This window comes from Thunnus maccoyii, chromosome 6, assembly GCF_910596095.1.
Source record: "Thunnus maccoyii chromosome 6, fThuMac1.1, whole genome shotgun sequence".
In the NCBI taxonomy this organism is placed as follows: Eukaryota; Metazoa; Chordata; class Actinopteri; order Scombriformes; family Scombridae; genus Thunnus; species Thunnus maccoyii.
This window is the reverse complement of record NC_056538.1, coordinates 19,042,978-19,066,127: the sequence shown is the minus strand read 5'-3', so window position 1 is coordinate 19,066,127 and position 23,150 is coordinate 19,042,978. Positions and strand designations below refer to the sequence as shown.

Here is a 23,150-nt window from a genome sequence, read left to right as displayed (position 1 = left end):
GTTGATCCACTGTAAGTGGGAAACTCAAACAAGTAGTAGAACAAATCTTAAAAAAAACATCTCTTGGACAAGGGTCTGGACTGGATTGTGTAAATCCTGTGTATGAATGTTTGTAAAAATGTAATTTCTTACCCTCAGATATGGTTTTCATGATGTGCAAGAAGCACATGAGGAGGCTTCGGGTTTCTGCCTGGTCCAGCTTGTCACAGCGAGAACCGTAGCCTATCAGGGACTGGGGCCGAGCAAACTGAGGACAAACATCCAAAACATATACAGTTTGTATCAGGATGGAAGCAGCCATTGAGGAAACTGAGGTCATGTCCTCTGTATTTTTTTTATGTGAATTTGTGGGTTTTAGCAAGGTGGTTAACAATTAAAAACGTACAAATAATGGGTATTTTATGAGCGGATGCAATACTTTTGTAGACTAAATCTATTTGAATTTCACTACTTTTAGGCCAACAAATAAATGGTTCAATAAACGTTTCAGCAATTCCCCACCAGATTTTTATTCCAGGCAGTCTGGAGAAGGTCTGGAAACAGCATTAGACATTCATGTTGGGAAATATTTACAGAAAATATAACTGAACAGTTAACAGAATAAATAAAATGAAATCAATAAAAAATTACTTCTTTTTGTTGTCTGGTCAAAATTATCTACGGGTGATGGTGGCAGCTGTCCTCTTGATATTTTCTTTTTATCAAGTATTTTTGGCTGTTTTTTTTTAGCCTTTATTACACAGTACACAATAGAAAGGTGACAGGAAATGAGGAGAGAGGTCCCTAGCCCCACCCAAACAGGTAACATTGTGATAACAAGATCAGCATCTTAGATTTGTAGCCCACCAGGATGAATACTGCTCTTCTAGAAACCCATATGTAGTGTAGTAAGTATCAATGACTCAACAATGAAAAAGACTGGCTATGTACATTACAGCCTATATGAAATGTACGCAGCCAATGTGTCTAAATGATTTAACTTCTTTTGACAGATCTGTTTGCTGCTCCTCTGCTACAACCAGAAATAAAGAACCATATGAGACATGTCATAATAACATGCAACCCCTTTCTTTTCTCACCTTCTCACATCCGTCCATCTTTTCACTGTTTCTGTCACTGTTGCTAGGGTTGGAGTCCACGCTGATCAGAGAACCCCGAGAGTCAGTCTGGTTACCCGTAGCAACTGCTAAGGATGAGAAGGCTGGTGGAGGATGGGGGGGGAGGGGTGTCAGCATCAATGCCCTCATTCACACCTTTATGCATAGAAATAGACAGACAGCTACACACACGCTACTACCTGTGATGGAGTTGAGTACTTCTTTGGAAAAGGAAGCATCCACAGAGTTGCCATGGCGAGTGACGGGAATCACTGCTCCAGCAATTCCTCCTCCTACACTAAGGTCATCTCGAGAGCCCTAGTAGTGGAGCAGATGAGAGAGAATGGTATTTACAGGTTTTTTTTTGTTCAAACCGAGTCTCATTATTTTAAAGTTCAGCCAATCAGTTCTTTTAGTTATGACAACATGTTACTTGCGAGACAGTTTTACAAGCATTCATTAGACAAAGCAACACAAGCCTCTTAATAAAGGCATACATTTATTTAAAATGATCTAAACAATCTTACACTAAATGTTAACAGTAACTGTATTAATGAGTACATGCAGTTTTGTTAATGGTGTGGAAATCAAATAGAAGGGGACGAAAACGTACAGCGTCCAGCAAGACTGTATAATTTGGGTGATATTTGTACAGTCAGTGCAAACCTATACCAACTACGAAGGAGAGACTCTGCTGCAAAGAACGGAACAAAACTGGGGCCAGCTGATGAAGTTACATAGAACAGAATTTTAAGTACAGTAAATGGTCTAATTAAGTAATGTTTATTTTGTTGGCTCATGCTGGTTAAAGTTGTGTTGAGCACAGTTTCCATCTCTAAATTCATTGCAATGCAGTATTATAGGTAAGTAACATGTTAACATAACCAACAACAATACTAGCCAATGAATAACCAAGACTGGAAAGAAAAGTAATTTTTTCATTGCACATTTAAGACATTACACAGCTGATCAGTCAATTATTCCATCTTTCAATTTGACTCTTACTTGGTCGCTAGAGGTGAAGTAGATGGGGAAGAGGTCCCTGAGGAAGAATCGAGGCATGTTGTCCAGGATCAGGCCATACAGAGGCAGGTAGAGAGAAGCAATTTTTGCCTGCTTCTCCTGAAAAGACAGTCAATTAAAGGGGGCGTCATGTACAGTAAGTCTCATAAAAAGATTTGTGTGTATTTTGTAGTAAGTGACATTATTTTGTAATACCCCCAACAAATTAACATAATCTTTAATCTAGAGAGCTAGTAATTATATATTTAACGAGTAAGTCTCCATGTAGATGTTTTTCTCAAACGAAGTGTTGATTAATTTTGTATTTAAGATGCTTTATTTGGCTGTTCACATCTCTATGATCTTTTAGGAGTCGATAATAGATAAATAGCAGTGCAATTACATAATATTTCATATCTCCTGACGAGAAAATGTTGTGGTCTTTAACCAAACCAGATTTTTTCTCTACTGGCTTCTATTTAGTCTCAGCACACATTTGGTTTTGACTCAGACTCGATTAGAGCCAGTCTCGGCCCTGACTACAGCTCTGTTGTTGTGTTGTGGTTGGCTGTATTTGGTACTGTTTAGCAGAGAGCAGATTACTGACTCAATGTGATCTGGACACTTCCCAGCATTCATCAAGAGATCTTCTCTGCCGCCCGCAGCTGCTATGAACAATCACATGTCAGTCTGTATATGTTTGTGTGAGTCATGTTGGAAGAATTTCTACTGTGAGCTCATGATTCATTGTTCATGTTCTTTAGTTTCTCTCCCATGTAAACATGCGTTTTGTCTACCTTGGTGGCATAACGTGCATCCAGAGAGTGTTTGGCCATTAGAGTCTTCAGGGTGGCCAAAGCTAGGTGTCTCAGGTCCTGTTCATCCTGGAGCGCCAGACCCAGTTCCCGTAGTAACAGGCCGGTCAGGAAGTGCTTCCTGCAGAACTCTCCTGTCAGGTTGTACTCAGGCACTGACACTGAGTAAAAAAGAACAAAAGCAATCCACATTTAAAATGGAAATTAACTGAACAGCATGTGATTCAAATAATTCTCATGCCAATATTTGCTTTCCATCAGGGAGTTAATTAATCCATTTCTAAATAAAAATGTGGTTACAGAGAGCAAATAATGTGACAGGCCAATTTGCCATGAATTTCATTATCATCATACCACTGTAGCACACACTGTAGCAACACTATACACATACAACATTACAAAGGAATGAATGCACATATTTACCATGAGTGCTTTGTGGCTCTGGGGATGCATGGTCTGATATGAACAAATAAAGTGAGAAGAAATGACAGAAGAAGAAAGAGAGAGAGACAGAGTGTTAATAGACAAATGAGAGTGAGTGACGACTCGATGTATGATTGAGTTAACACATCAACACTACATGAGTGTCACTCCACTACGGTTATTCAGCCGCTCTTTACTCAAAAGCATGGTCTTTCAATTTGAGATCATGATATATTGATTTCACGTTCAGATTTTGTAATGCTTTCCCTCAAAACCCTGCCCTTGCACTCAAATAGCCCCTGCTTGCACTTAGATTTGCTTTGCATCTGCTCAAACTGTATGCTTACACTCAGATGTATTGTTGCTTACACAATTTTCCTGCTCTTCTCCCTTCTCCTTGAAGTCAGGCTGCTTCTGTGCGCTCGTGAAACGTCTGCTCTCAGATTTCTGCTCTGCTCTCGGATTTTTTTTTGCAACAACCCTGTCAAAATTCCCCAAACAATAGAAGACCAGTTTTATTGTTGACCGATGAAACGATCGCTGCCTCCTTGCAGGCGGATTCGCTTTACCTCTTAGAGCGTCCCATACGGGCAGTTACTCTTTAACCTGGTTCATCCACTCCCACCCTCCAGAGCTTTATTAAATGCGTTTCTCTTACTTTTAAAGGACAGTTTATATATGTATATATACAGTATACATATATCAGTGTAGCTATTATAATAAAAAGTACGGGTGCTGGTATATATATTAACTGTCCTTTTATTCCAAAAGTCGTAAAGAAAGCAAGGGAAGTACATTTAACAAAGCCCTGGAGAGTGAGAGTGGATGAACCTGGTTGAAGAAGTAAAGCGAACGCGCCCGCAAGGAGGCAGGGATTATTTCATTGGTCAACACTACACCTGGTATTCTTTTGGTTGGGGAATATTGACAGGGTTGTTACATAAAAAAATCCAAGAGCAGAGCAGAAACCTGAGAGCAGACATTTCACAAGCCGAAGCTGGAGCAGGAAATCTGTGCAAGCATCAATACATCTGAGTGTAAGCATACAGTTTGAGCAGATGTAAAGCAAATCTAAGCGCAAGCAGGGGCTATTTGAGTGTGAGGGCAGGGTTTGAGGGAAAGCATTACAAAATCTGAATGTGAAATCAATAAATCATGCTCTCAAATTGAAAGAACACGCTCTTGAATAAAGGCTAGGTAAAAGGCCCCATAGACTGGGCACTTACCTGTGATGCGAGCGGACGGCAAGGGCAGGCTGAGAGGAATGTAGTGTTCATGGTTACACACCTCTCTCAAGAACTCAAATTTCAGCTCACACAAGACCTATCAGACACAAGAAATATTAGTTGAATGATGTTTCAATTAATTATATACTGTATATTTTCACTAAACAACACTGTTTCCCTGAAATCAATTCCAATCAAGTTTTTACCTTGCTGTCAGTAGCAGTGATCATGTTAATGTAGTTGCTGATCAGTTTGAAGGTGAAGCCTCTGTCCATCAAGGTAAAGCAACGCTGCAGACACACACACACACACACACATACAAAATTAGGTATTGAGAAAGCAAGAGACAGATCATTTAACACCGATGGAGGAATCAATAGATAAACTAGTATATGGAAAGAAGCATTATCTTTATCTGTTGGCATTGATCCATCTCGGAGCAATATAAGCTGTATGTACAGTAGCCTTCACAGTTTAAAACCACCCACAGAGACAATAAACTCGCTTTTTACAGATGTTTCATTTAACTTTAAATGTATATCTATTCTCTCATACAGAAATAAAGAAACAAATCATCAACATTCTACCCGCACCTTTACAAAAGCTGCCACAGCTAAGTTGGCACTGCGTGTCTCTTCTCCCAGTTCTTTGTTTTTCCAGAAGATGTGTTCAGACACCGTTTCCACCAGAGTCTCCACACGGCTCAGGTAGGATGAGGGGAAACGCTGGGGCCTGGGAAGCTGCAGTAAACAAACACAGAATTAGCAAAAGAAAATCATACACTATGCCCAGAGTCATATTATACATATGCAAAGGATCTATAGTGACCCATTTATGTTTCCAGGTATAGCAGGTAGCAGAGTATGCCACCTTACCTTTACTTTGTCGCAGTTGACCAAATGTTGGGCCATGGACTTGACAATCAGTTCAAAGAAGAACCAAGAGAACTGAAAGAGACAGGGTTCAAAGAAAGGTCATTCTCGCTCCAATATTTTCTGTCTAATTTGATCCAGCATGAGAACAGACAAGGCACATGTGATTTTGTCTGAGAATTCTGCACTAAATCCATTTCCTTTGGGAACTGAGAGGCATGAACAACAATTATACATTTCAATTTGGGCAAAAATCACGTAAATGTACAGAAGAGAAGGTATGAGACTAACCTTCAGGACATTCCTGACTGCTGCCTGCTCATTGCTCTTCAGGTCAAAGGTCATCCCCTTAGCCAACTCCTCATGGACTGTCCTAAAGCCGTGGTCCTCTGACTTGAACACATACTACACACGCACATAAAAGGAAAAAGTCAGTGGTATACAGTAGATAATACACACAATGAAATCTCAAATACTATAAATGCATATGAACAAATACACTACATTTATACAGCAACATGAAATAAGACAAATCAAATGTTTTCCATATTGCTAACTGGATTAAAAAAAAACAAAAGAAAACATCAGTATGGTTTGATTACAGCTGCCCACTACTCAATTCGTGCTACAGTAAACCCCCACCCCCCCCCCCACCCCTTTCCACTGAACACGCATACGGGCACATGCACACACACAAACACACACACAGAGCAGTTCAAATTGGGCACCACTAGCCCTGAACACCATGCCAATCTGTTACCATGGCAACGCTACTTCCATTAGCTCTGCCGGTCCTCTCCTCTTACCTCCCACCATCCGTCTCTGCCATAACCTCTTCAAGCTCTGCAGTTTTCCTTCATTGTGGCCAACATCAAACAGGTCTTGTGGTTTCTCCTGCTCTCTTCTCTAATTCTCTCACTGATTTTCTCCCCCCTAAACAAACACGCCTTGTGTTTCTGATTGAGCAGGCTGAATGTCCTAGTTTGCCTCCTACTCAATCACCCTCTCTTCTTCTACTTCTTCTCTTCCCTCCCTTCTTCTCTGTGTGTGTGTTTGCACAGTGTTCTGGGCACACGGCCCTAGCCACACTCCTGCTGGCCCCAAACACACACACAAATATACTCGCATACAAACACATAAAGCCCCCTTTCTGTTTTTTTTTCCACAAATTAAATTGTCTGTGAAGTCATTCCACTGCTTCATGGAAAACAACAGCCTTCATAATAATTGTATGATCTTACTAAGCACACATACAAACCATCTCATACTGTATGTTATCGTACCTTGATATAGGAATGCAGGTAGTGATCCAGGTTTTCTTCATGGCACTTTGCAACAATGTGGACCAGCACTCTGCAAATACACAACAACAGCAACAAAGAGTTAATTTAAGAGTTAATTCTCAGTTGTTTCTGGCAGATAATGGTTTAATAAAACAATTTTTTAAAAAGTCAGAAATAAACAATTAAAAAAGGGGAGAAGGTGATTTAAACTGTATTTCTAAACACTAGGTGCATTCCTCACTGTGTGCTTCATCACGTCCACTCAACCATAAAACCTTGACGTCAACATAACTAATATGAAGCCTGTAGTGCCACTATTTACCTGGTGGTGGCAGTCGTGACCTCATCGTTGTCATTCTGAGTGAGAACCTTGAACAGCTGGTTGAAGAGCACTGGCAGGAATCGGATGATCACTGGGATTCTCTCCATACTGAGAAGACCCTGGAGGAGGGTGGAAAAGAGATGTAAGAGCAGGGGGTGGACAAGATGGAAAATGAGAGGGAGTAAATGAGACACATAAACCACGTTTTTTTTTTTTTTACCAGGTTTTACATAGTGCTGCACTGATTAGACATGTAGCAGTTTGTAGTTTTCAAGTCTCTGATTTTTGTCTCAGTGACAATATATTAAATTTGGGTGGATATAGTGCCTTTTATCTGACCTTCAGGCAGTTGAGGAAGTTGGAGGTAGGAGGTAGCGAGAGGTCCAGCTCTCTCTTCTGGCACTGCTGGAAGAATCGGTTCAGGTGGGGGTCCTGGCACAGAGAGGACATAGATATTAGATGTGAGAAGCTGGAATAATACTTAGTGGATTTTTAAGTTATTCCAAAAATGAAAACTTCTCCATTTCACCACTTTGTCAGTCAAAATTTTAGTCAGTGGTTCAGTCTCAATCTTTGCTCAAACAACCGTTGAATTTTTTTTTTTTTGTAGATTCACAAAGTATATATTTAACCATCAAGCTTATTGTAACAAGTGTTTTAGGGTTTGTAGTACGCACTGTTATTTTAGTGGAAAAGGTAAGTTTTTACAGCAGAAAGACCAAGATAAAATATCGACATTCTCTGACATTTAAAAACCCATCTTGAGACCAATATATTTTCCTGTGTTATTATGACTACATGGCTGGTCTTTTATTGTCTTTATTTATCATTGGTTTTACTTAACTGTAAAAGCAGTTTTTGTTTTTAAGTGTCCTACATAAATATATTGATTTGACTTGACCTTTGTATGGTGCTGCAACTGATACTGAAACACACAGTAGGCTGATCCAACTAACCAGTAAATCAAGAGATTGCTGTGCACCTCTCCAAACATCCTCTACCGGAAAACTGCACATAGACTCAGTGCATTTCTTTGTTTGGTGTGCCACTCTACATAAGAAGTTTCTATCTAGACAATCTAGACCCAGGCTAATTGTGCATTTTGTGCACATTGCATTTGCTTGGCTACGAAATATAAACGAAATTTAGGTACATCTGTAATGGTCAATGTACGTCTACTTTAGAGTTTTGCACAGATATGCCACATGAATTTTAATTTTGTTAGAGAAAGCTCACAACAGCTCAGATAACGTATGGCCAGCATTTTCATTTTGGGATGAAGTGTTTATTTAAAGCTAACCTTAACAGAGCATGTCATCATTCTGGCTCATTTTCCAAGGATTCAGTGGCTGAAACAATATGTAGAAAGCCACCCATCCTTCCATTTTCTATATCACTTATCCTGGTCGGGGTCATTTAAGGCTAACCTATCCCATACAGTATCTTGGACACATCCCCAGTCCATCACAGGGTCGGTAAACCAGTAAAAACAAAAAACAGAAAGCGAAGGGAAAGCCAGATGTTCTTACCTGAGTGTATACTGTGGAGACAACATTGGTGGACACTTTGAAGATGGCTTTTGCCCCATCGACCCATTTCACATCTGCTCCATTCTATAAAATAAAGGGGAGACATCAACACCAGACAGCACAATAAGAAAGCCACCAGCCAATGTTCTATGTCCCATCTCTTCTAGCAGTCCATTTATCACAGGAAGTAATTCTTATTACTCATCTTCTCTCACAAAATGAATGCTTTTATTATTCATCAGTATTTCTAATATTCATACACCCTCCCACCTTGGTGTTGCTGGCTTCCTTGATGGCCAGGTATCCAGGCGGCAGGTTACAGGAGACAGAGATGTTGAACTCTTGAGATGACAGACGACCTTCTTTGAGGAGTGGCAGCCAAGAGTACCCAACTAAAGAACGATGCAGACACATACAAAACTAAGGATACTGAATAGTGGAAAAGACATATCATAACATAACCTTCTACATAATAAATGTTACACTAAATTATAGCTCCAGATCTACCACCAGCTCACCTGGGGTCTCCAGGGCTTCTTTCCTCTTAGCATTTGTCTTAGCATTGATGTCACAGGTGACATGGTAAAAGGAGAAAAGAAGATGGTGCTTTTCATGAAGTTGGGTAGGAAGCTCAATCTTCACCTGTGGACAAAGCGGCATGTAATAGGTTATATTACACAAATTAGCTGAAAACATGTTCTTGCTAAAGGCTGCTGAAGCTAAAGTCAATCAACAGTCATTTTCTCAAGTCAAGTCTATTGTCCTCACCTCATCATAGAAGTCGGGGTTCTGAGAGTGATGCAGGACTGTTGAACAGGCTGTTGAGGTGAAGACTGGGCCTCCTGGCTTGCCATAGATGCACTAGAAAAATAACAATAGAAGAGAGAATAGAAAATTAGCAAAATAAAAAATCATGTTCAGCCATTTTCCCATGACACAAAGGGCTAAACTAGAGAACACTAAATCATATAAAAACCAATAAATGTCGCATCAGCATGTTTTTGGATAGCATGCTACCTTTAAAGGTTTGGCAACTTCTTCGTCTGAGCTGCGGAACTCCACATAGACTGCAAGGTTACGAGCCTGCGAACAAGAGCACCATTGTAACATTAATAATTGCCCACATAGCAAAAACAGTGAGCAATAAAATATATGAAGTATGCAAAAAACAAGAGTTATGTTGCAACCTTGTTACAACATTAGCTCATGCTCCTCTTAAATGATGCTTTCTTAGTAAAACTACTGTTCTATACCTTAGCGAAGCTCTTCTGACTGTCATATTTGAGGTGTTTAGGGTAGACGTAGATGTGGTTTCTGTAGACACGGTGCGGCTGGGTGAACTTTGTGGTGTCCTGAACAAACTCCTCCACCTCCACCGTAGGCTGGTATTTGCTCAGCTCCTCAAAGGGCTTCACCGGTACATAAGAGGATGTCACACAGTCTAAAAGCACAGAGAAGAAAGGGTTTCAAACACATGAGAAATACAGGTAAAAGGGGAGAATGAGGCACAAACACAGACAGAGAGAAAGAGATCGTACTAGGATGCTCCAGTGGAATAGGGTCGACTGAGATGTCCAGAGTCCCAGGAATAGTCTGCAGTTTGCTGGTCTTCTCAGCCCTGCATAAAAAAAAGTTACAATAAAATGTTTTAAGAACTTTTTATCCTGTCTCGGAGAAGTCTACTGACCTACTTTACTGATAAAGCCTTCACAACGTCTTACCTTCTGTACTCAGTCACCAGCTTAATCAGGTCATCTGTGGAAATCTTGTTGCTCTCCTGTTTGAAGAGGGGTGAGAAACGAGACTCTCGGTCCAGTGACCCATGGTTGTCCTTAAACACTGACCTATAATAGATAGAAAGAGACATGAGCTACTGGTGTTGGTTATGCATTAAGTCCAATGAGGATAACAGCATCAAGAGAAAGATGTAGAAACCAGAGCTTCTCATCAGTGGCACTGACCTGACGGACCAGGCAAACGGCATCCGGTACTTTCCCAGTTTACTACAGAACTGTTTGTTGGATTTCAAAATCTTCTGAACAGTCTGTACAAAACAGAAACAGAGGACAGAAGGAAATGTTAGAATATAGCCACATTGATATTCTTAAATGAAATGGGATGTGATCAACCTTAAATTCTAGATGACCTAGACAGTGACAGACTAAATCAGAGTTTGTTTAATACAGTAACTCTGGCAGCAGGTTGGATGTCTGGTGATTCACTTAGCCATTTAAACAAGGACGACATGGAGCATAGCCAGTAGGGAAACCAGGAAATGTCTTGGATAGGATCTAGGAAAAACCTAATTTCCAAACTCTCTGACCCAACTGGCATTCAGTGATGAAGATAAACCCTGGCCTTACAGGAAAACCATTTTGTCATTGTCATGCATTAAACTGTTAGAATAGATTTAAGTATTTCCCTTACAGTAAAACACCAAACAGTATGTCTCATGAGCCATTATTTCCAGCTTGTTACAAGAAATAAGGCAATATACAGTAAAAGACTTAGCTCTGTTATTGGTTAATGACAAAAAAAAAATCAAGACATTGAATCATACTAAGCAGTGTAAATGTTGATGCTAAACTGAAAGTGAGAATGACAAAGCAATGAAAAAATGACTCTCTGACCTTGCTGGAGTCTGTGTTTTTGATATAAGGTTCAGTCCCAAAAGCAATGTTTCCCATCAGCACCTTTTCCACTCTGGCCACCATCACTATGTCTGTGTGGGGGTTGGTCACTGAGAAAATGGCCTGCATGGATAGCGTTGGAAAGTCATATTAAGAGTTATTTTTGATTTGATCCAACACTGTGTTCAAATATCACAAAATAATTGCACATCAAGGAAACATACTGTAGGAGTCTTGTACCTGTTTGGGAAAGCATAACCAGTGGTCCAGGTCCAGGCTGAGGTAACAGTCTCCCGGCTTCTTCTCTGCAGGAGAGCACAGGCCATTCTCCTGACCTCCAACCCCAGTCCCTGGACCACCTGTCCCGTTACCGCAGCCTCCGAGCATCTGATGCACTGCCTCGTGGTTGAGGTCTACATGGAAGTCTGCGGATACCTTTCTCCCCTCTCGAACATCCAGCAGAGCCAACGAGACGAAGAAGGGCTCAATCTGGTGGAACATATTAAACTCATTCTTTGTACATTTACAGTAACTCAAGAAGCAGTTCCTCAAACAATCACTCAGCAAAAAAGCTTATTTGACATGCTTTCAAAACACTGAATTAGTTCCTTTCTCTACTGCCTTTGATGTGTACCTACTGTAGAAGGGATATTTTTATATCTCACAGGGAAGTGACACTAAGAAATACCACACTGGATGTGTACAGAAAAAAACATTTAGCAGCTAGAGATGTGTGTTGCAGATATGAGAGTCATCACCGCTTATTTCCCAGATGTATTAATGCAAAAGTTAACATTGAAGCATGTTTGAATAATTGTCTTAAAGTGTAAAAGGTATATGTTTTTTCAGGGTGTTTCTAATCCTCACATTTGTGACTGGTCCAGTTTCAGTCTCGTTGACGCAGCCCTGCAGCATGAGGTTAAGGGAGCGGCAGGTTATCATAACCCTTTTGCCTAGCTTCTCCTCAAATGGACGCACTGGTGTGTTTTCAGTTGACAAATGTTCCGTCCGTGGGCTCCTCAGAACCTGTGGTTGGTGAAACGCAGTTTGTTACTCAGAGGCATTGTTTACTTTATTTTATTTTAGGGAGGCGGGGTTATTGAGAAGAATCTATTTTACTGATGAGATCTGGTTAAAACTATAGCCTCATGACAAACACAAACTGAAGACTGCAAGTAGAACCATGCATGAAGTCAAAACATTATTCAAGTCATATAAAAGATAAAACAAAGCAGAAAATCAATGCACTTATACAGACAAGTGTAGAGCTACACCCTTTATACTTACAGGAGTGTCAGGGTCGAGTGAGAACAGATTTAACCTCTCTTCTCTCCTGGCAGAGCGAATTCCCTCATCTGTTTCAGAGATAAACTGTAGAGGGAGAGATGACACGAAAGATGGAAAGAAAAATAGCCTATTATAAATTATGATATCAGTAAAAACAGTAAGAACAGTTTCCAGTTTTGTTTTTTTTAGAAGAGAGAATTTGAATAGAGACATGTTTGAGTTTTCAAATCAGTATATATGTCTTAAACTGATGACTTGGACTTAAGCTTTACTGTGGAGTTCTTTTGAAAACAAAGATAATTCAATTAAACATTCTGTGCTTTTTTTGCAAAAATGCATTGTGCATATTTTTGAAGCCTAACAAACACTCTGATGCATTTCCTTCCTCATAAAACATTTACAAAGCCATTTTGGGGAATATTTTGTGTATTTTGCACTATTTACAGACATATTTGCATCTAGCAGTCTTCTTTCTCTATTTTCGTTGACATATTACTATTTCACATTTATTTGGCACATTACTGCCACCAACTTTTGATCACTGGAAGCGTGAAACCATTGTGAGGAATGTGCATACTGTACCTGTGCATCCTCATGCATGTACCAGTAAAGTGAACAAAATTGGGACGTGCTAATCAAAACATTGCTCCATAGTGACACCAGTGGCCAAAACCTCCACAGTGCCTTTAAGTAGACACTGACAGTTGTGCTGCGCATGCATGTACAGTTAATTATGAAAATGCTAAGTGCAGGGAGCAGCAGGAGAGTTATATCATTGTTTGAAAAAGAAGAACTACAAGTGTAGCAAACCTTTGCTAACTCTGGATTGATGCCTTTCTCTGTTGTATCTTCGTTCTCCTGCAAACAGCAGTCACTCAACGACAGGTCAAACACATCTGGAGGGGGAACAAGCACAATCAGGACTCCAGAGACTGACATCTGTGTATGAGTGATGACTGCCAATACTGAGTGGATGGGAAAGTTTATCTATACAGTCAATTTCCCCATAAGTTAAAGATCATATAACATTTTCTAAAATAGGTTCAGCAGTACACTAAACACACACTAACTGGAGTCAGTGGACATATATCCATAGCAGAATAAAGTATGACTCCATCTGTGGTATTTATGGATAATAAGGCAGGCAAGCATCTGCAGAAATAAAACCTTCATGTGCCTGGAGCAATTCTTCCCAAAGGCCACGCTGAACAAAATGGCTCATTAATGGAAGGTCACCATGCACTCGCAGTCTGATTTAGAGGCATGCTAACAGACCACAGAGCCGTGACAGCTGAGGCTATTACATCATTCCATCACATTTCACTGGGGCCAATTCTCAGAGCTCCGTCAGTGTGTGTTATGTTCCAGGCTCTCACAGACTATTATGGATTTTACTTCCATGTAAAGTTTTTTGTTAATAACAAGGTATGATGTACTAAACCAAGGTGGAGTCCCTGGTTGGTGTCAGGTCACATTTCCTGATGGTTATGTTATGGATCGAGCCCAACCCAGTAGAAATTCCCCATGGCAAGATGGCAGTAATTATCTTATTAAAGTAGTTAAAGTCAGAAAGAGAAGAAATGGTTACAATTTTGCTGAAACTAAGCATGAAATCATTTCTCTTTTAAGAACATGATTTATCCATGTTTTGGAATTATGCTAAAATGTTCTTTGCCTCTTTTAAAACTTCCCTTTCTTTTCTTTATTACTATTTATGTATCCATCCACTTTGCTCTTGCCAGCTATTTTTCAGTTTCTTATTTTTATATCCATCAGAAACAGAAACATTCTCACCCTGACGATGGTCGGTGAGGTCCAGACTCTTGCGGTCCTGAGCGGGCCCGTCATGGGGACTGATCTGTAAGATGCGGTTTAGCGTGCTGATCCACTCCTCCATGTCCTGCTCACTCTCCGCGGCCAGCACGAAGTACGTAACCTCGTTCATCTTCAGCTCAAAAGCATGCTTCCTTAGACGGTTATTCTTTAGGGGGATGAATGGATGGTTGGATGAAATTATGGTTTCGGGATGTTTATTGGATCAATTAAGCTCCTCTCAAAAACAGGAAAAACACACTTTATACATTTTATTTTATATAATCCTAACAACAATATTATGGTTTGGAACTTATTACAAAATGGCTGTTGGTACTTGTAAACAGGAAGTTGTATCGAAGTTTGGTATAATGTCACTTCTTCTAAATTTAACTTTTGTTTGTTTGTTTGTTTTTAAATGTGACCTCCATGTTTGGAGGACTTTTAACCATGTATGTTCCCTGCTGTTCCTTTGAGAGGAGCCTAACTTGATCCCATTTACATCAGCAATTAAATTAAGCCAGACAATTGTATCTTCAAACTTCTTATATGGACATAAACTGCATGAATGACAGAGTAAGAATGACATCCATAAGTTTGTCACTGGGTAACTTACATTAGCTCAAACCCAAACCACCCCTTAACAGCAGCCCAACAATATCATGACCTGGGCATGTAGTGTCATCATGCAGTACAATTATATACTACAGTGTCTCCCCGTACAAGATCAGAAATATTCAGTTACATTGCAATTTTTCTTCATTTTACTTTGTCCTGCTACTGAAATTCGTCTATAAAGAGAGTCTGCTAACATGGCTAACTTGGACCTTTGCATCTGTCTCCTAATATAAACATAAAGTCTATATATGGTTAAAATACAGTTTATATATAAATTTTTTACACCAGGTAGGCTGTGGCAAAAAGAAGTTTGAAATTTGTGTTATGTGGTTGTTTGCTCATATGAGTGCTTTAAAACCTACCTGCACCACACCAGTACATGAGTCAAGGAAAATGCACCCTTTGGGTTCCTTGGATATCTTTTCATCTTTGTAGAAGTTCATGATGTAGGAGTTGTCTGTCAGTTGGGTTAGCTGAAAGTATCTCCTCTTGAATGACTGTGCAGACAGGAATAAAGTCCAGAAAGGTTCAAATAAAGTTCAAATAGTCTGGCTTAGAGACAAAGTCATAGGCGACTAATTATTTTATAAAAAGTAATTTTTATAAAAACATAAAAAGTGATCTTCAAATATATTTTCCCAGTAACGTAATAGGAGAAACTAAGATCATTCTGGGCAAAATATGTTATCAACAGGAGTTGAATTTCAAGTCAAACTAAGTTTACAAGGTCAGAGAGCAAGGTAAAACATTTCAGGTGAGAACAGGGGAAGATCTCATGATAATGGTGGAGAGGCAAGACAGAAAAAGTGTGTGTGTGTGTGTGTGTGTGCATGAAAAGGAAGAGCATCAGACATTTCCTCACCCGCACAGTGATACTATTGTTGACGGTGCTGTTAAAGTTCCCTTTGTATAGCCAGCCTGACCGAAACACACCGATCCCTCCCCCTCCTCCTCCTCCACCGCCTCCCCCACCTCCTTTGGATGAGGACAGGGAGGTAGTATCCTGTAAAAACATAAATACGGTAAGTTACAGATACATTAGCTTGCCATTTAGCCCTCTGACACAGAGAAGCAGATGATCAATAGAGAAAAGGAGATTTTCTAGACTCGCTCTATCCAACAATGACTGTTTGTCAGTTAAATTATGTTCATAAACAATGTCCCACTGACCTGTAATGAGCTAACTGCTCTTTCAGAGTATATTTTAACAGCTTTAAGGCTACCATAAACCAATTTAAACATGAGACCCAGGATGTATCCAGTATGTAATGCATTCTCTAAAAAGCATTTGTCAGAAGATGGTCATCACTGACCTCATCCTTGTCCATGTCCTCATAGTCAATCTCAAAAGAATGGGATGGCAGCTTCTCTGCTTTGTATAGTTTCCTGTAAAGAAATGGGGAAAGGAGAGAAAGATACTGAGAAAAACGTGGAACTCTTCAAATGAAATATACTTATGGAAAGAGAAAATGATTTCAGGAATTTAATTAATCTACTCTATTTGAGTGTTGCAAGTGACTGTGGGTGGCTGACTCTGCCTCATCATTCTCTGTCAAGAGTCAACAATAGGTGGCCCTCGCTCAGTCCTGCTCCACTGATTTCACAGTCCGACCCATCTTTGTGTGTGAGCCATTGGATAAAATGCCTTTATGTGTGTGCTGTGAGCTGCAGACAACTAGGCTGCAGTCTGTGCAGGATAACACTGGAACCACCCATTGCTAAAAGTCACACAGTCGTAAAAGCTGTCTGAAATAATCTCTTAAGGGGACTATGTTTAGAAGATTTCAAGTGATTGTGGGCTGGCCACTGACCCAGGAATGCTTATATTGGCCTGCACAGATGAAGATCACTCCACTCAAATCATAGCGGTACCAACAAGAAGCTGCAGATTCCCATTGTACTATGGTTTCCCTGGTCTAATTCACTTGAACATGTTCTACAGATCTGTGAGCATATAGTTAATGTGTGGTTAGCTTGTTAGCTTAATAAACAAGTGATGTAATGCTGATAATGTCAGAGGATAAATTAACTTTATGGAGTAATATCTTGGCATAATTGTGCTCCAACTTCTGTTTAAGTTCCATTTTACTTTAAAGCACATCCTGGATGTCAGTTCATAGGTCATGTGAACTGACTGAAAGAATACAGTGGCAACCCATGGGACAGAAGAAGGACATTCCTGTGGTTGAGAGCAGTAACAGCAGGGCTGCGCTGGGTCAGTCTCACTGGGACTGACAAAACCCTAGTTGACTGACAGCCTGATGACTGAATGACTGACTGTCTGGATCATTATCTGACTAAATGATTGACATTTAAAAAGGGGATTGAGGGAGTTCTGAAAGTTGACATTTGTTGGAGTGGAATGTCCTCCTTCTTGTCTTTCAATCAACACCAGTAACCATCTTGTTGCTGTTAATGACCTCCCACATCAGTGTAACAAATTGTGGTTATGCTTGATGTTAGCTGCTACTTCTGGGTCTGGTTGTTTATGAGGAAAAAATCCAGCGTGTCTTTAATCAAGTCAGAAAGTCAAACAATTCTGAATCCACGTTTTTAAAAAATTTCCATATCATCATACATTGAAAAATAATGTAGAGAATAAAACATCTCCACATGGATAAAACCATGCTCTAAGGCAGTTAAAGGAAACACCTATAAGAGCCTAGGGCTGGCTTTTGCTTGAAAATTTGCAATACCGATACTAAGTTTTTGGTACCCATATCAAAAAGGTACTTTTTCAATAGCTTACTGTTAGAAATATAAACATATTTTTCTACAAAACACTATTTCTGTGGGGTAAAAGAAGCCAAAAACTGTTTAAAATAGTCTAAAACTGACAAAACTGAAATCACAAACTAGTGAACTTGAAGCCAACTTTTGGTTTTTGACAGCTTTAGATAACTTATGACACATTTCAGCTGGTTCAGGTTAGATCCTATTCAACATCAGAAACTGTACACAGGGTGATTGTCAAAAGTGTATTACCTGGGCAGCAGGCGGTAGTCTCCAGCGTAGTCATCATACTTGAACTCGACCACATTTAGTTCAGAGTTGTAATACTTGCAGGCCTGGAGGAGCGGGAGGAGTTTAAGATGAATATGATTAAATATTAAGTTTCTAAAATGATGTCCTCTTTGGGAAACCTTGACCTGAAGTAGTTGAAATATTTACAGTCACTGAAGAAAGCTATATTACAGTAGAAACAGGGAGTGTCAGACATCAGATCTCCTGAGGCCTAGTTAGTAATCTGCTGGCTGGGATTCATCATTAGATTATTTAAATTATGAAAGGAACTGAATTAACACTCTGTCCCCGAGGAATCTGCAAAAAAAGATATCTTTACATCTTTATAGATGGATTTCAATCCATGAGATTTGTCTGTCTTATGTGTTGAAATAGTACTCTTATAGGACAAGAACTGTAAGTTTTAACTGTCTCTCCCTCTCTCTCTCTTACACACGCACACGCACACACACACACACACACACACACACACACACACACACACACACACACACACACACACACACACAGAAGATATAAACTCAGCAAGGCAGTTTCACATCCTCTCCTCTGTCTGCTTGTTGAATGGCGTGTCGCAATTCTGTTTCATCCATTTGTTTGGAGAGATCTTCATCTTTTGTTAACAAAGTCACAAAGTATAAACAGACCAAACACATTATCAGCTACAATATCAACCTGAGACAGGCCAGCACACACACACATACACAGAGTCAGACATACACACTAGTCTCCAGTGAGCTGTGACAGTACTGTCTGGGGAGTTTCCGTCTACACGGATATTATTTCTTCACTGAGCCTTTAAGATTATGGCTGGTCGATCTGAAATGAGCCCTGATAGAGCTAGCCTACACACAAACACACATTTAGATATGCACACACATCTGGTTTATTTTAGAGGTATGACGGAGGCATGGTGAAACCACTCCACCGGTATCAGGATGTCCTATATTAATAACTGCCTAAACTGACAAACCTAACCACCACCACCACCACCACTAACTGAAATCTTTTTCACTCCAAATCTCACTCTTAAGTCATGTGCACACTCTCATACGTGGGCATGCACACACACAAACACACACACACACAGTACACCTCACCTGTCTGACCAGCAGACATTCAGCCTGTAGCTCTGCCCCCTCAGGAACAGTTGACTTGAGAGTCCGTCTCTCCTGAGGCACCGTGGACACCTGCAGGGGTAAAAGGGATAGAGGAGAAGAGTTAATATGACAGTGAAAACACACACAAAGCTTTTTACATGTTTTATAGCAGAGATAGGCCACCTAATCTGAAACAAAGAGCATCCACATAAAAAAAATAATGCATGAAATAAAACAATAACCTTCTGATCACAAGAGGATGTGTCAGGAACTGGGTGGCTCAGTAACACTGCTTAACAATATGGGAGATATCCTGATTACTGATAGGATAGGTATAGGAAATCATCACAACCTAAACAACCATGTTACACAGTAAGTGCAATATTGTACTCCAAGGAGTCCTGATATTGAGAATTTCAAGAGACAACTTCAAACTCACTTGTACTTGTTAGGCTTCAACTGTGCATAAATAACCAGCTTAAGTCTTTGTAGGTCTGTGTTGTCTCTATGTGCTTTGTATGACCATGTTCTTATTATTATGATTATCTTCACTCTGTTTTTATTCTTACTTTTCTCTTTGCTTCTATTGTATTTTCATCTCCGTTATTTTGTTTTGCTTTGTATGCTAGAACGCACTTTGGATCAACTGTGTTGTGTGTAAAGTGCTATACAAATAAAGTTGAGTTAATATATATAAAGAAAGAGATGTGGCTCTACCTCATCCACTTTTCAGTTGTTTTAATGTATCATATATTAGCTTCTAGCAGATATATATGTGTATATGTAAGCTAACGAAAGACAGGAAACTGAAGCACAGAAATGCCAAAGACAGGTTTTTAAAGTGTCACCATTCTATAGTTAGTGTCAACCAGAGAGGTGTGACCACTTTATTTCCTGTTTAGAACATTTCTTGCAAACAAAACTTTAAAAAATGTAAGGGAACCTTATCAAAAATGTTTATTCATGTTATGATTTTTTAAACCCTCAAATATCAATATTGGTATTGGCATAAAAAATGCTGTATAGCTCAGGCTCTAATATCAACACCTCCTGAGCAATGATTTGGGAGGAAACACAAAAAGTTATCCAGAATATGAATGTAATATTCATTAATTCCTTCTTCTCAAAGTTGTTCCTGGCCCACTTTATTGTAGTGAAGATGAATAATTCAGGTCCAGTCTTTTAATGTGTTCCCTTCCTCAGTACTGATTAGACCTACAACTGAAACCTGGAGCTTTAATTACAGATCATACTTCATGTTCCATGAAACAGAAAGTAAACATATAATCTTTCAGGTGGACATTCATTTATTCAGAACGAAATACAGAACCATTTTCCAAGTCATTGTTTAAAAAAGGGAATGAAAACAAGTCAGAGCTAAAGAAGTGTGAAAAGTGACAGACTTTGACCAATCAGCAGGCGGAAACGCTGAGCTCACTAACCAACTGGCAAAGAAGCAGATCTAGTTAATGCCTTTTGGTGCATTAGCAGTACTCCTCCAAGCTACTTTCACTTACAATTATGGAAATTGACTGTAGGCTGCAGCGACAGAAAATCATAGAGGATATCGTGTTTTGTAGCCAGACAGAGCTTGAAACCAGCAGTCATGCATTTAAACTACAACAAAACAAATGATTCCATTTACTATAATCTGCCAATTAGGTCATCATCATGCAGTGCGTCTGCAGAAACACATTAGTAGAGTAACGAAGGTACTAATGAACAAAGAGCTACAAGTGACTGGACAGAATAAATAGTTGACCGTAATGAAAAGACTGCAATGCTCAACATGCATGATCAGTGTGAATAATTCATGGCGGAGTGGAGAGAAGGTGTCACATGTTGCATTGCAAAGATCAATATATTATTCAATTATCAACTTACTACTTGCAATCATTACTGTAAGCAAATTAAAAACGGTGCAAATGTTTGGCAGCATCTATGACGAGTTGGTTATTAGCAAAGGAGGAAAAGCGAATGTTTGCACTTTGGCACTGGTTGCACTTCATTACTTTATATATTGTATTTGTAGTTTTTCAATAAAGATCTTTATAAAAAAAAGTACAGTAGAGATGGAGGTCTGTATTTTTACAATTTTTTCCTGTGTTTGAATATTATTATTACATTTGCTGGGAAATTGAGATTTATAACAGTGTTAAATTGATTTTCTTTTTTTGTTATTATTATTGCCAAAGCTTCAGTGCAAGTACAGTAGCTAACTAAGACCTGTAGACTTGCTAATCAAACATCTGTTTGATCACTTATGTCTCTCATGAATAATGAAAACAAGACTTTGGAGAAAAATGGAACACAAGATATATGTTGATCTTGGAAACATGTTTGAGAGATACAATTTTTTGGGGGGGATTAAATAATACAAATGAACTAAGACAGTATTTGAATTAAAAGATGCCATATTATTTAATACAAATTAAGTTTTATGTTTCATCTGTTATTCATGTGGTTAGTTTATTAGACATTATTTCAGCACTAGGCGCTGTCCATAGTAAAACCTTCTAGTTTTGTATATTACAAACAAAGCACAGAACTGTTTGCTCTACACATTGAAATACTGTTATCGAGATATTACTATGTCTATAGAAGATGTGTCTGAAACATGCCTAAAATATTTAGCAGAAATTTAATTGGGGGCCAAATCATTTTAATGGGCCACTATTTGTCAACTCCTACTCTGGGACGTGTCAGTTTTATTGTTAATGTTGCAGCTTCTGAAAATTAAGACGACTTCCCATAAAATTCTGTGTTTCCTGTCACACACAGACAGATGTTCTCATTTGCTAAACATGTTGGAGGTGATTTTTTTTTCATTTTCCTCTTTTTTTCCTCAATTTGGGATTTCTCCTGCATTGTAGTTCTTGTCACTACTAACTGCCACTGTTGGGAGGAGCCTCTCCGAGTTTAGGAGAGCACAAGTTAAGCATAACCGCAGGAGTTTGGAATAATTTGTATCTGTACTGTAAAATAATCCTGAATATAACCTGCCATTTATGACTTTAATACAACATAAAACACATTGTAAAGGCAGACAGGGACCGCCAATCTGTAGTGGTCTTATTCCTATTTAGGGTCAAAGGGGCATGTCTGCATGAATGGTGTAAAAACGACAAAGAAACAGCATGCAACGGCCAAGGCAACTAGTTGATCAATAGTCGATTAAATGCATTTATCATGTACAACCGCCAAACAATTGCTGTTTACAGCTTCATAAATGTGACAATTTGCTGTTTTTCTTTGTCACATTCTTGTAAATCGAATATCTTTGGATTATTTTTACTGTTGGTCAAGAAAAGTATGGTATTTTAAGACATCACATCACATTGTGTCCTGGTTTAGACACTGACAAAGTAATTGCAATGCTTTATATACTGCAATATCTTTGTTGCATGTCATCCTCACTCTCTCCTTCCCTCATTTTTTATAAGCTCTCAAGGGTATGCTATCTAATAAAAGCAAAAACGTCCAATCAGGCTCTGATAACTTGAGATGGGAATCTGCAGGGCTGGGTGTTCAACAAACTTAATTATTAACCATTTAATTAAAATAAACTGATATATAACTCAATGATGAACATAATTGTTAGCTGCAGCTGTAGTCTATAGGCAATTTAGGGAAATTCCTCTGATCTGTGTGTCTGAGCGACAAAAACGTGACAAACACATACACTCTACAGAGAGAACCAGGACCCAGATTAAAACCAAGAACCTTCTTGTTCTGACTGGGTTAACCACTGAATCACCATGAGACCACAAACACACACACGCCCACACTTACCGAGAAATCATTATCAGGGAATAGGAATAGATCTCTCAGAGGGTCTTCCTTCAACTCGTCCCCCAGTTCAGAGATGACAGCCTCATAGTCAAGTGGATCAATCAGCTTAGGCTTCTCTTGCTGCAAATAGAGACACAAAAATAAATGATCAGTATTCATGCATTTGGCTGTTAAACGATCCAATCCGATACGTTATGATACGATACATTACGATACGATACGACACGATACGATACGATACGATACGATAGGATACGATACGATACGATAGGATAGGATAGGATAGGATACGATACGATATGATATGATATGATATGA

General features: G+C 39.3%; 1 protein-coding gene across 5 annotated transcripts in view; it reads right to left on the bottom strand.

Annotated features, from left to right (window-relative positions):
* dock10 (dedicator of cytokinesis 10) overlaps positions 1 to 23,150 on the bottom strand; it is a 69,188-nt gene that overhangs the window by 12,389 nt on the left and 33,649 nt on the right. For all 5 annotated transcript variants that reach the window (XM_042413930.1, XM_042413934.1, XM_042413931.1 and 2 more), the window contains 35 exons: positions 22,833 to 22,952; positions 19,041 to 19,130; positions 17,902 to 17,984; positions 16,230 to 16,302; positions 15,779 to 15,919; positions 15,279 to 15,413; positions 14,281 to 14,467; positions 13,297 to 13,382; positions 12,487 to 12,570; positions 12,067 to 12,225; positions 11,440 to 11,688; positions 11,200 to 11,322; positions 10,531 to 10,613; positions 10,291 to 10,413; positions 10,108 to 10,187; positions 9,823 to 10,010; positions 9,587 to 9,652; positions 9,338 to 9,430; positions 9,088 to 9,211; positions 8,840 to 8,961; positions 8,570 to 8,653; positions 7,380 to 7,472; positions 7,041 to 7,159; positions 6,719 to 6,788; positions 5,727 to 5,840; positions 5,439 to 5,510; positions 5,157 to 5,303; positions 4,770 to 4,853; positions 4,564 to 4,660; positions 3,338 to 3,370; positions 2,897 to 3,075; positions 2,103 to 2,219; positions 1,298 to 1,415; positions 1,080 to 1,201; positions 133 to 247 (listed from right to left, as the gene is read on the bottom strand). In XM_042413930.1, the coding sequence (XP_042269864.1) occupies positions 133 to 247; positions 1,080 to 1,201; positions 1,298 to 1,415; positions 2,103 to 2,219; positions 2,897 to 3,075; positions 3,338 to 3,370; positions 4,564 to 4,660; positions 4,770 to 4,853; positions 5,157 to 5,303; positions 5,439 to 5,510; positions 5,727 to 5,840; positions 6,719 to 6,788; positions 7,041 to 7,159; positions 7,380 to 7,472; positions 8,570 to 8,653; positions 8,840 to 8,961; positions 9,088 to 9,211; positions 9,338 to 9,430; positions 9,587 to 9,652; positions 9,823 to 10,010; positions 10,108 to 10,187; positions 10,291 to 10,413; positions 10,531 to 10,613; positions 11,200 to 11,322; positions 11,440 to 11,688; positions 12,067 to 12,225; positions 12,487 to 12,570; positions 13,297 to 13,382; positions 14,281 to 14,467; positions 15,279 to 15,413; positions 15,779 to 15,919; positions 16,230 to 16,302; positions 17,902 to 17,984; positions 19,041 to 19,130; positions 22,833 to 22,952 (3,973 nt within the window). The remainder of the gene's footprint in view (positions 1 to 132; positions 248 to 1,079; positions 1,202 to 1,297; positions 1,416 to 2,102; positions 2,220 to 2,896; positions 3,076 to 3,337; positions 3,371 to 4,563; positions 4,661 to 4,769; positions 4,854 to 5,156; positions 5,304 to 5,438; positions 5,511 to 5,726; positions 5,841 to 6,718; positions 6,789 to 7,040; positions 7,160 to 7,379; positions 7,473 to 8,569; positions 8,654 to 8,839; positions 8,962 to 9,087; positions 9,212 to 9,337; positions 9,431 to 9,586; positions 9,653 to 9,822; positions 10,011 to 10,107; positions 10,188 to 10,290; positions 10,414 to 10,530; positions 10,614 to 11,199; positions 11,323 to 11,439; positions 11,689 to 12,066; positions 12,226 to 12,486; positions 12,571 to 13,296; positions 13,383 to 14,280; positions 14,468 to 15,278; positions 15,414 to 15,778; positions 15,920 to 16,229; positions 16,303 to 17,901; positions 17,985 to 19,040; positions 19,131 to 22,832; positions 22,953 to 23,150) is intronic.